Source organism: Danio aesculapii, chromosome 5 (assembly GCF_903798145.1).
Source record: "Danio aesculapii chromosome 5, fDanAes4.1, whole genome shotgun sequence".
NCBI lineage: Eukaryota > Metazoa > Chordata > Actinopteri > Cypriniformes > Danionidae > Danio > Danio aesculapii.
Window position 1 is genome coordinate 56389609 of NC_079439.1, and position 13439 is coordinate 56403047.

Genomic DNA, 13439 nt, shown 5'->3' on the forward strand with positions numbered 1-13439 from the left:
TATGTGATCTGAGCAACCCAGGCTCATTCTGAAAACGTAGTCCCGTGGATGTTTCTGGAGACCGGGAAATACGTCCCAGGAGGTACGTATTTTTGCAGTTTTTGTTTTCGCGAATCCGCAAGAGGCTGCTGTGTGCACTTTTTCGTATCTCAAATGTCTCTCATGAGCGCCTTTCACGCCCACACTGTTCTCGCCTAAACACACCAGAGGCCACTGTCGACCGACCGTCCGTCTGACTGACTGAATGATTGACTGGGCGACCGGTCAATCGACTTACCCACCCTCCTCCTTCCCTAAACCCAACCAATTTTACTGATTGATCCGCCCACCCACTTACTTCCCTAAACCCAACCGATGATTTTACAAAAGCCATCCAGAAAAAGAAAAGCCCTCGTCTGATTTTTACCATGTTTTCGGATTTTCACCGCATTCTCAACCCTGTTTATTCACCCGTTCATTTTTTGGATTCTGTTTTTGTCTTACCTGATTTCTGGAACCGCTCTTCCCCGGACTCCAACTCGGTCGTCGTGGTCAACTCCTCTCTGCGTCTCAAGTCCGCCGACGTACACGGTGAGCTAACTGGACAAATTGGTTGCAGCGGGAAAGCCCCCCACACGGAGGTAAGCGGTCAGCCGGTAAGCGCCAAAAGGAATGGCCCGCAGCTCTTGCTTAAAAAAATGAAATGCAGCCATACGTACCTCCGGCTACATAATTCGTGGTCTCCAGAAACGTCCATGCGACTACGTTTTCAGAATGAGCCTGTGTTGGATCTGAGGTGATCGTGTTAACCACTGAGCCACTGTGCCATTAAAAATTTAATAAATTCAAATTTCAATGTAATACTAACTATGTAAGAGTTTGGGGGGGGGGGGGGGGGGGGGATTGAAGCTACCAAATTCCAGTAAATGTGCTATCATGACACCATATCCTGTTTTTCTAGCATCAGAAAAAGAAATAAAAGCAAACTAATTAGAAAAAAATAAGCTTGAATCATGCATGTCAACATTAGAATGTAAGAATAAGGGATATGCCCACCATAATAAGGGATATGCCTTATATCCCCTGGTGGTTCGGCGGAATGGGATGTGTATAGGGAGGATCAACTCTTTAATGTTTATTGCCACCCTTCAGAGAAAGACTGAAAATATGGGAGAAATACAGGAAAATACCTTTACTGGATGATGGCGGGATAGAACTTTAAAATACAGGAGAATCCTGGGAAAAATGTGAGGGTTGACAGGTATGACATGAATATATATGTCTGTGTGATATTAACTACCTAAAGTGGCAGAAACCGTCTTTGGTGAAAATGATTGTAAATGTGATCAGACTTAATTTTATTCACATGGAGAGACTGATGTTTATGACCTATATTGCAGCCAGTCACCAGGGGACTACTGAAATGTACTGGCTTGCCCAATGCAGAACATGTGAAGCATGTGAAGTTGGTTTAAAACCAATTATTTCAAAGCTTCACGAAGGAGTGCTACTTTTCATATGCAGAAAGTACGTTAAATGTGAAAGGTCTTGCTGAGCTCTGCTTTCTCTAACAATGTTCCTGTCTCTGTTTGTTCCATGCTAAGCAGACGGCCCAGAAATTAGCCAAAAACAAGAAGAAGGTGCAGTAATTGCTCATCAGTTGGAGTTTTGTTTTATTTTTGTTCTTCATCTTCTCTTTTTGCCTGGTTTCAGCACTTCAGTGTTTTCATATTTCGTGTCACTCTGACATTCTTCTGAATCCAGCAACAAGTCATGTACCTGTGTTCATCTGCACAGTCTGTTAACCATTGTTCATTCCACACCAAACATGACCTCAGTTTTTATCACTTGGGGAAGTCATGGAAAGAGTTAAATCCAGGAAGTCTAGTTTGCTGGATGCAGAAAATGCAAGTGATCTTTCTTCTTCTTTGTATCTTATCTATTTGATTCTGGTACTGTGCTGTGTTAGTGACTGTTTTCGAATGTGTTTGTGAGGCATAGCATGCTTTGCACCTCTTATTCAGCCAACCTGCACTTGGAAATCTTTTAATCTCTCTCTCTCTCTCTCTCTCTCTCTCTCTCTCTCTCTCTCTCTCTCTCTATCTCTCTCTCTCTCTCTCTCTCTCTCTCACTCACTCTCACAATACTGAATTCCTTCGAATGAAGAACAAAACTAACCAAACTAACCCCATGCCAACTTGCAATAGTAGCTGACTTATCAAAAACTCCCAAGCTGTCAAAGTTACACAATGAAAAAATAACTAAATAATAATAATAATAACTGGTTTTGAAGATGCCTAATGCTAGATGCTTGCCAACTTCTTCATGGCATCTCTGGGCCCTGTCAGATTTCTCTGTCTCTCATTATTATATTACATTATATTATATTATATTATATTATATTATATTATATTATATTATATTATATTATATTATATTATATTATATTATATTATATTATATTATATTATATTATATTATAATATATTATATCTGTCTTATATATGTTATATATTATATATATATATATATATATATATCTTTCTTCAGGCTCCAGAAGGTGATGCTCAGCCCATGACAGAGGTGGATCTCTTCATTTCTACTCAGAGAATCAAAGTGCTCAATGCAGACTCACAGGTACTCTATCACCTACAGCAGGGGTTCCAAAACTTTTCAGCCCATAACCCACAAAATAATGTGGCTGCCACTGTCTTTGGAGGAAGTTATAAATATACAAACATTGTGCGCACCGACACACACACATCGATAAACCAATCCAAACACTTGCATATTGATACCACAAAATAACACAAGGTTTTAACAAACAACCACACAGTTTTTATAGTATTTTATTAGTTTGTTTAATTCCAACATAAACTTCACCTAATGAGATGGGTGGGCACAGTGCTTGGAGCACAGAAAGGTTTTGGACCAGACGTGTGTTTTTATAATAGTTTCTGCAGTTGTTATGTGGGCTGTGGGTTAGCTGGACTCTCAGTGAATACTTGCTTTACAGACATCATTCATTCATTAATTTTCCTTCGGTTTAGTCCCTTTATTTATCAGGGGTCACCACAGCGGAATTAACTGCCAACTTATCCAGTATATGTTTTACGCAGCAGATGCCCTTCCAGCTGCAACCCAGCACTGGGAAATATCCATACACTCGCACATTCACACTCATACACTATGGCCAGTTTAGCTTACTCAATTCACCTACACCGCATGTCTATGGACTTTGGGGGAAACTAGAGCACCCAGGAGAAACCCACACCAACACGGCGAGAACATGCAAACTCCTCACAGAAACGCCAACTGGCCCAGCCAGGGCTCAAATCAGCGACCTTCTTCCTATGAGGCAACAGTGCTACCCGCTGAGCCACCATGCCACCCTTGCTTCACAGACATGAGAAATATATCTACATAAAACTGTATTAAACTAACACGTGGTACAGTGTGCCCCTTCAAACTGTAATGATTGGATGTGGTGACCAGGGTTGGATCCAAATGCAATTTTATTTAGAATCGTCATACAGACAAGGTTCAACACAGGGACATATGTGAGCATACAGTTAATCCATACGCGTAAACGGAAAACGGACAAATGGTTGAAGCAGGTGGCAAAACAAATATAAACAGTGAAATAAATAAGGGTCAGAACAGGATTAGACATTCTAAGAAATGCTTACTGTACATGATGCTCACTACAGTAAAACAAGACTCTAGATGAGTGTGTGTGCTGTATTCATAGTCCAAGTAGTCTTCATGAGCTTTAGCTGTGTGTGTAATCAAGAGGTAACCTGTAACTGGTGTGTAAGTGCAGTGCATGATGGAATATGTAGTTCAAGTGAATGACAGGGAGTGTTGTCCAAACACAAAAATGGAAAACAGGCAAATGGTCAAGGCAGGGGGCAAATCAAACATAAACAATTAAATAGATAAGGGTTAAAACAGAATTAAACAATCCAAAAAACGTTTACTCTACGTGATGCTCACTACAGGGAAACAAGACTCAGCACTGGATGAGCGTATGTGCTGTATTAAAGTTGCAATTAAAACCAATTTAAAATTGATTTTGTTTTTAAACAATGAAAAATTACACATAAAAATATTTGAAATATGAAGATTTATTGAATGTTGATAGTTTTAATTACTATTTCTATCTTCTACTCATTCACAGGAAACCATGATGGACCACCCTTTAAGGACCATTTCCTATATTGCTGATATTGGGAACATTGTGGTGCTGATGGCCAGAAGGAGAATGCCTCGCTCTGACTCTCAGGAGAACATGGAGGCCTCTGACCCAGCCCAGGATGAGAAGCGCCAATACAAGATGATCTGTCACGTCTTTGAGTCTGAAGATGTGAGTTGTTGTCAGGGTGTAATTTTTATTACTAAAAAAACATTTATTCACTTCATCTTTTGCTATTTATAAAACTACTTGTTACTTGTTTTTTTATAACATTCTATAATGCTGCGGTTGTGGTTTATAAAAGCAATAAGCCACACTTTATTATATATCATAGTTAAAGGGAGTTTAACCATTTTCTTTTACACTTTTATACTTCTGTAACATTATTCACAAGACTGTCATGACGACTTTATTATCATGACATGACACGTGAATATGTAGGAGATTGTATGCATTTCTATGACAACTGTCATTAAGTGTCATTCACTTGGTTATATCATTTTAAATGCAAAGGTGACTTTGTTATCAAGACAACAAACCTGTCAGTGTCTTTGTCATGATAAGTTAAAATGAGCAAAACAACAAAATCGGTCAGTTGACAACTTGACATTCCCAAGATAACATAACATATATCTGTCATAAACATGATTATCATGAGGCCATTATAATTGTATCATGCACAATGACAGTTGTCATAACCATGCAATTTCCTTAATATTCGTGACATTTTCTGTTCCATTATAGTCTTATGAACACTCCCTTCAAGTAAAGTGTTAGCTACACTCCCTCCACATTTAAAGGAAAAGTTCACAAAAAGATATTTTTTAGCCACCCTCGGGTGAAATTTCTCTTCAGCACAACAATTAAGGTTTGGCTGAAATTACAGTATGATTCTCAGTGATTAAATTTACCAAAAAAACTAATAAAATAATCAAACAAAACAAATGAAAATTAATAGCACTGGCCCCTGAGGGTACACTATGATCCTATGAAGTAAACATTTGGTCTGTGCTTTTCAAAAGGAGAGCTGGAAAGCCTCTGAATATGAGACTGTGTCCGGTGCTAAAGGGGAGAAACAATAACTTGACAATAACAATGGCTTGGCTTGGCTTGGCCTGGACTCACAAGCACCGAAAACAGACCAGCACAGGATAGAGCACAATGGGAGAATAAATAGGGAAAGCAAACTAACAAACTGATAACAGGGCAAGTGAGCATAATGATTAATAATTGGATAATAAGGTGGGTGGGACTAGACAGGAGAGCACATGGCACAAAGAGAAAAAGAGACAAGCCATGTGCCATTGTCAAACAGGATGAGAACACACAGCCAGTGAGAGCATGTTCACATGTAACACAAAAGCACACAGCCTGGGCGACGCAGGCACTGAAGCATGCTCTGGGGCTGAAGCCAAAATTCATGGACACTGATAGACCAGATGGTCCACAAACTGTTGATATGAAAAGCCTCCCAACCTCTGCATCTGCATCAAATAAAAAAAAAAAACATGTCACCAAATAAACTTGGGTGGCTATTAATATACCTGGGTAGCCCACCCGGGTAAAGTCTATGTGTTGTTTTCTATGTTTGTTGTGCTGGATGAAAGTCTCTTCACATTCCCATAGTAATGATTAAAGTAAATGATCTAAATGTATTCATATGTGTTTTTATATTTTGGGTAAGGCATATGACTAAAAAATGTTTGTCCAATAAAAAATTTGGGGCCAAAAGTTATGATAGGTAGCCCAAACTTTTTGTCAACAAATGTGGATTTGTATATCTGCAAGCCCTGTTAACACAGATAGATGGTCATTTGTGCATGTCTGAAGGATGACACCATGGTTGCAATATTTATTTTATACAGGTACAAATGTTTTAAAACTATGTTAGTCACGCAAAGTGTTCTTTTACAAATGGGCTATATGGGCAGAAATGTTCAACATTTGTAAGACCCATTTTTTCAATTGTACATTTTTCAATTTCATAATGTACCTTTTACAGCATCGATAATGTAATTTAATCAAAATTTAGGCAGTAACATAGACTTTACGCATTCATTTAGTTCTTCAAATGTTAAACAAGATGAAAGGCTGTTTAACCAAGTGTTGCTAGGAGCAGCAAGCACAGTTAAAACGGAATAAAAAAGAAAGAAAAAGTGGTCTTGGTAACGTAAGTACAATTTAAAAAAACAATATAGATGACAGGATATTTCTGTTTGTAGCACTCTTTTTTCTGTTATTTAATTGATTACCAAAACATAAATAAATGAATAGTGCCCTAGCCAGTTTCCCTAACCAGCTTTGGCGAGTATTTAATTAGTATAATTTCTGTTCCTCGCCAGCCTGTCAACACTTATGTAGAACAAAGTGCTTGTCTCCATATAGACATCAGCAGAGACAAAGCAAGCCTTGCATACATTAAATATTGCACATTGACAAGTTTTGCTTGCTACACAGCTGAAAATGTGCTAGATATAATAGTTTTTCAAAAGGTTTTTAAGTTTGAAGTTGCTGTATTATAACGTACTATAAAGTTTTGAAACTGGTGAATGACAATCTATTGTTATAAGATTGACTATGGTCATCTATTCGGTGCACATTCATGACTTCAGGAGCAGTGGTTTGGACAGCAGGAAGGGACATGTGTTCCCAATGCTCTAATGCTAAAGTTAACTCTATCAAACCTCTTCAGCTGCACGAGTGGTCTTCGATGAACCGAAAAGAGCACATGTCACTCCGCTACTCACCCGTTTGCACTGGCTCCTTCTTATCTGCTCTCACTTCTGTAGATTTATGTGCCCTCCAGAAACTGTTCTGTGAATGAACGTCTCCTCGTGGTTCCATCCCTAAGAGGGAAGAAATCACTTTCCCGAACTCTCGCATTCAATCTGCCTAGTTGGTGGAATGAACTGCCTAACTACATCAGAACAGCAGAGTCACTTGCTGTCTTCAAGAAACGACTAAAAACTCAACTATTTAGTTTCCACTTTCCTTCCTAATCTGCAGCTGCCTCTCTGTCTATACCACTAACTGTACTCTCTCAAAAAAAAACTTACATTACTAATGCTTTGCTTCTTACACTTTACACACCTGAAACTTGCCTATAGCACTTATTCACTGTTGCTCTTATAGTTGTGTAAATGGCTTCCTTGTCCTCATTTGTAAGTCGCTTTGGATAAAAGTGTCTGCTAAATGACTAAATGTAAATGTAAATGTAGTTGTCTAAGGGTTAGGGAGTTGAAATCTAAAGTTTGGATGTTCATTTCCCAGTCCCGGCAGAAATTAAAGGTATATGACCTGGACTTTGTATATGGCCTCCCGCATTTTCAATACCCAGCTGAGTTGCCCTTGAGCACCTAACCACTAATTGCTCCTCTATAATAGCTGCCCACTTCTCCTGTTGTATGCTCACAGGGTGTACTTGTATGTATGTGTTTACACTCCTACCTCATAATATGTGTGCACACTTGGGTGGGTCAAAAGCAGAAGACCAATTTCAAATGTGGGTACATACTTGACAATATTCGCTTCAGTTCACTTTCCTCCATGAGAATAGATCTTTCTTCTATTCAGCTGCGGAGGCTTTTTGACTTTAAAGGGGCTGTATATGTGTAGGCATGAAGCCAAAAGGCATATATGCATCTGTCCTGTGGGATGCCACACTTGTTACCTATTGACCCATGCATGTAGCTGTTTTCTAATGTTGTAATGTCTTCTAAAATGGCAAGATAAATCAGACAGTATTCAGACAGTGTTTTATTCCTCTTTTTTCTCAGGCTCAGCTCATAGCTCAGTCCATCGGCCAGGCTTTCAGCGTTGCTTACCAAGAGTTCCTGCGTGCCAATGGCATCAACCCAGAGGATCTGAGCCAGAAAGAGTACAGTGACCTCCTTAACACACAGGATATGTACAACGATGACCTTATTCACTTTTCCAAGTCTGAGAACTGCAAAGATGTATGTGGGCATGCCCCATGAAAACTGAAGATTACTGTAATATTTGGCTTGATGATGCCAGTTTTTCGTAGTTTTTTAGCGTTGATTAGAGTGTGTGATAAGTGTGTGTGTATATATGTTCACTACAGGTTTACATAGAGAAGCAGAAGGGAGAGATTCTTGGGTTGGTGATTGTAGAATCGGGTTGGGGCTCTATCCTGCCCACTGTTATTATAGCAAACATGATGCACGGCGGCCCAGCAGAGAAGTCTGGCAGACTGAACATCGGAGACCAGATCATGTCCATCAATGGCACCAGCCTGGTGGGATTGCCCCTCTCCACCTGCCAGAGTATTATCAAGGTACAGCTGAGCTAGTATCAAGTCAACATTCCAAAAATTATATAGTTTTACAAAAAATTTATTTGTAACCAGTTCTTTCACATTTTGATTATGCCATAATTATATTGCTCTAATGTTCAAGGGATTGAAGAACCAATCTAGAATAAAGCTCAACATTGTGAGATGCCCACCTGTGACCACTGTCCTCATTAGAAGACCAGATCTGAGATACCAGCTGGGGTTTAGTGTACAGAATGGCATTGTGGGTATCAATTCAAATATATTCTAATATGAGTATTATATGTATAATAGCAAATGTTTTTAGATAAATCAACACTCAAGTGTATGTTTGTGTAAGTATATATATATATATATATATATATATATATATATATATATATATATATATATATATATATGTATATATATATATATATATATATATATATATATATATATATATATATATATATATATATATAGAGTATGACTATATATCAGCACTGCTGTGATTTACTACAGTTGTGATTTGCCTGTGCAACAATCATAGCAGTGCTGCTATTCAATTTGTTGGCACCCCTGAAATTTTTCTAGAAAATCAAGTATTTCTCACAGAAAAGTATTGCATTAACACATGTTTTTCTATACACATGTTTATTCTCTTTATGTGTATTGGATCAAAACAAAAAAGGGAAACGAATTTGAAATAATGAAAGAAATAAAACTAAATTGACAATGTCACACAAAACTCCAAACATGGGCTGGACAAAACTATTGACACCTTTTCAAAATTGTGGATAACCAAGATGGTTTCAGGCATGTGATGCACCTTTTAACTCACCTGGGGCAAGTAACAGGTGTAGGCAATATAAAAATCACACCTGAAAGCTGATGAAAAGGAGAGAAGTTCACTTAGTCTTTGCATTGTGTGTCTGTGTGTGCCACACTAAGCATAAACACCAGAAAGAGGAGAAAAGAACTGTCCGAGGACTTGAGAACCAAAACTGTGGGAAAATATACACAATCTCAAGGTTACAAGTCCATCTCCAGAGATCTAGATTTGCCTTTGCTCACAATGAGCAACATTATCAAGAGGTTTGCAACCCAGGGCACTGTAGCTAATCTTCCTGGGTGTGGATGGAAGAGAAAAACTGATGAAAGGTGTAACACAGGATAGTTCTTATGGTGGATAAGCAGCCCCAAACAAGTTCCAAAAAAATTCAAGCTGTCCTGCAGGCTCAAGGAGCATCAGTGTTAGCGCGGACTATCTATTGACATTCAAATGAAATAAAACTCTATGGTGACTCAGTAGGATGCCACTGCTGACACCGAGATTATGTCAGCAAGCAAGACTTGTGGACAGATGAGACCAAGATAGAGCTTTTTGGTAAAGCAAAAAAAAAAAAAAAAAAACGAAAAAGGCCTACAAAGAAAAGAACACAGTACCTACAGACAAATATTGTGGAGATTTAAAGATGTGTTGGTGTTGTTTTGCTTCCTCTGGCACTGGGCGCCTTGACTGTGTGGAAGACATCATGAAATTTGAAGATTACCAAAGGGATTTTGGGTTGCAGTTTACAGTAGGGCCCTGGGTCAGAAAGCTGGGTTTGCATCTGAGATCTTTCAGCAGGACATGACCCAAAACATACTTCAAAAGCACACAGAAATAGATGACAACAAAAGTCTGGAGAGTTCTGAAGTGGTTTAGCAATGAGTCCAGACCTAAATTCCATTGAACACCTATGGAGAGATCTTAAAATTGTTGTTGGGAAAAGGCGCCCTTCCAATATGAGAGACCTGGATCAGTTTGCTAAGAAAGAGTGGTCCAAAATTCCGGGTCAGAGGTGTAAGAAGCTTATTGATGGTTTTAGCAAGTGACTGATTTCTGGTTATTTTTTTCCAGTTATTTTTAAGTTAAGGTTGCCAATAAGTTTGTCTAACCCATTTATGCAGTTTTGTGTGACATTGTCAAATTAGCTTTTTTTTCTTTAATTTTTTTGTTTTGTTCCAATACACACAAAGGGAATAAACGTGTATACAGTAGCACATGTTTTAATGCAACACTTGTAGCATTCAAAATGATTATCTAATAAAATTTAGTTTATTTGTAATGTAAAGTTGAAGTCAGAATTATTAGGTTAGGTTAGGTTAATTAGGCAAGTTATTCTATAGCAATAGTTTATTCTGTAGACAGTCTAAAAAAATTGCTTAAAGGGGCTAATAATTTTGACCTTAAAATGGTGTTTAAAGAGTTAAAAACTGCTTTTATTCTAGCCAAAATAAAACAAATAAGAAAATCTCCAGAAGAAAGAATATTATCAGACATACTGTGAACATTTCCTTGCTCTGTTAAACATAATTTGGGAAATATATATAAAAAGGTAATGATTCGCACTCATCAAGTAATTGCTTCGTACTGTTTTTCTTTTTACATTCTTCGGGTGACTTCAAGACTCAAACATTTCGGCACAATGCCTTCCTCAGTGAGGAAGATTGACACACCAAAAAAGTTTCTTTAAAAACCGCAAGCGCACAGGACAAATTTCAGCAACTCTACGCAAATATATAAAAAAGAAAAAAATTCACAAGGGGGTAGGGGTGTGGGGGGACTAATAATTTTGACAATAATAAAAATTTAAAATTTAAAATTAATTACAAGCAAAATAGTTTTGTTTACATAGAATCTTAATTACAGCCATTTAAATAACCCTTCAAATAAATAAGATTGCTCAGAATTGTATTTCTTGACTGATTACATTAGTTTCTTTAATAGAGAATTAAATGTAAATGTTTCTGATGTGACATTATTATAGTAACCCAAAAATGGACCATACAGATATATATATATATATATATATATATATATATATATATATATATATATATATATATTACTTTTACAAAATAAATATTATACATTTAAATAAATACTTTTAAAATATTTTATTTCAACTAGTAGAAAACTGGAAGTAAAGACATTAAAAAAACGAATACAAATGACTAAAAGAACAAAACACCTAAAAACTTGTATTAAATATTATATTCTGCTCTGAAATGGAAGTTTAATGTTTTTTTTTTTTCTTCTTTTCTCTACAGATTTGCAGTCTGATGAGAGGAGGGATAGCAGAACGGGGCGGGGTGCGTGTCGGCCACCGGATCATTGAGATCAATAGTCAAAGTGTTGTGGCCACCCCTCATGAGAAGATTGTACACATTTTGTCCAATGCAGTTGGTGAGGTAAGTCTGGAAAACACAACCAGTTCCAAGCTGTCAACTGCCTAACAAAATATTATCCACATTACTATTTCTCCAGTTTTCTCCATGGCCCATCTTATTTATATAAGGATCATCAAACTATGGGCTAAAACTACACCCTCTTTAGCTCTGTTTTACGCAGAACAGCAGAAATGTTTTTGGACTATTTCTTTTAAGTATTAACCAAATATATGTATATTTGTATATATAACAAAAATGAATGTGATTTTTGTATGCAAAGTTCACATTTTTGCACCCGAGAGTGAAACTTTAATTAAAATGAATTAAAATATGAAGAATATGTTATATTAGGAAGAGGAAAAGTTAGAATTTAACTCACAAACTGCAATTTATAACAGGATATGCATTTTATTTTTCAAAAAATGCATAGAACAACAAAAAGCTCATAGGAAATAAAATATAAAGTGACTACAGTATATTTATATGTAATATATTGGCTTTTTTCTCTTATTCCTCAAATATTTTTTTTCCATTGTATTGCAGAAAATACAACAGCACATTATTTAATTTGTTCCTCATGATTTATTTGTGTTTTTAAATAAATAAATATTCAAATTTTGGTTCTTGCAACACATTTCAAAAAAGTTGGAACAATAAAGCATTTACCACTTTGTAATGTTGCCATTCCTTTTCACAACACCTAAAGTATGTTTTGGGACTGCAGACAGCAAGTGCTGAAGTGTTTCAGGTGTAATTTTGTCCCTTTCTTCCTGCAAACAAGTCTTAAGATCGGGACTGAAGGCAGACCAGTCAAGTACCTGCATCCTCTTCCTCTGCAGTCAGGACTTTGTAATTTGTGCAGAATGTGGTTTTGCATTGTCTTGTTGAAATATGCATGACTGTCCCTGGAAAAGAAGGCAGCATATTGTGCTCCAAAATCTTTATGTTCTGTTCAGCATTAATGCCATTACTGAAGTGCAAGTTACCTTTGCCAAGGGCACTGACACAACCCAATACCATGACAGACCCTGACTTTTGACCTTGTTGCTGGTAACAGTATGGATGATCCTTTTCTTCTGTGGTCCAGAGCACATGGTGTCAATTTCTCTCAAAAAATATCTGAGATACTGATTCATTTGACCACAGTACATGTTTTCAGTGTGATGGTCTATCCCAGATGCCTCCGAGGTCAGAGAAGTTGACTGCGCTTCTGGACACTGTTAACATAGGGCTTCCTTTTGACACAATACAGTTTTCATTGCCATTTGTGAATGTAAGTACGTATTGTGGTACTTGACAAAGGTTTGCCAAAGTAGTCCTGAGCCCTTGTAGGGATATATATATATATATATATATATATATATATATATATATATATATATATATATATATAGAGAGAGAGAGAGAGAGAGAGAGAGAGAGAGAGAGAGAGAGAGAGAGAGAGAGAGAGAGAGAGAGAGAGAGAGAGAGAGAGAGAGAGAGAGAGAGAGAGAGAGAGAGATGATTGATTCTTGATGCAGTGCCACCTGAGGGATCAGTGATCACAGTTGTTCAGATTAGGTTTGCGCCCTTGTCCTTTACCCACTGAATTTTTTTCAGATTTCTTGAATCTTTTAATGATGTTATGCACTGTTGAAGGTGAAATATCCAAATGTGTTCTATTTCTATGAATTCTAAGAATTATCTTTCTTTGAGAGACATTGTTTTTAAACATTTTAATAATTTTCTCACATATTTGTTGGCAAACTGGCGATCCTCTGCCTATCTTTACTC

At 37.2% G+C, this 13439-nt stretch overlaps 1 protein-coding gene across 2 annotated transcripts in view; it reads left to right on the forward strand.

Annotated features, from left to right (window-relative positions):
* Positions 1-13439, forward strand: part of apba1a (amyloid beta (A4) precursor protein-binding, family A, member 1a) — a 101680-nt gene that overhangs the window by 86434 nt on the left and 1807 nt on the right. The window contains exons 7-13 of one of the 2 annotated variants that reach the window (XM_056458523.1): positions 1587-1619; positions 2530-2616; positions 4160-4345; positions 7951-8130; positions 8259-8471; positions 8593-8712; positions 11547-11687. In XM_056458523.1, coding sequence (XP_056314498.1) covers positions 1587-1619; positions 2530-2616; positions 4160-4345; positions 7951-8130; positions 8259-8471; positions 8593-8712; positions 11547-11687 — 960 coding nt within the window. The remainder of the gene's footprint in view (positions 1-1586; positions 1620-2529; positions 2617-4159; positions 4346-7950; positions 8131-8258; positions 8472-8592; positions 8713-11546; positions 11688-13439) is intronic. The other variant, XM_056458524.1, reaches the window with a different exon arrangement.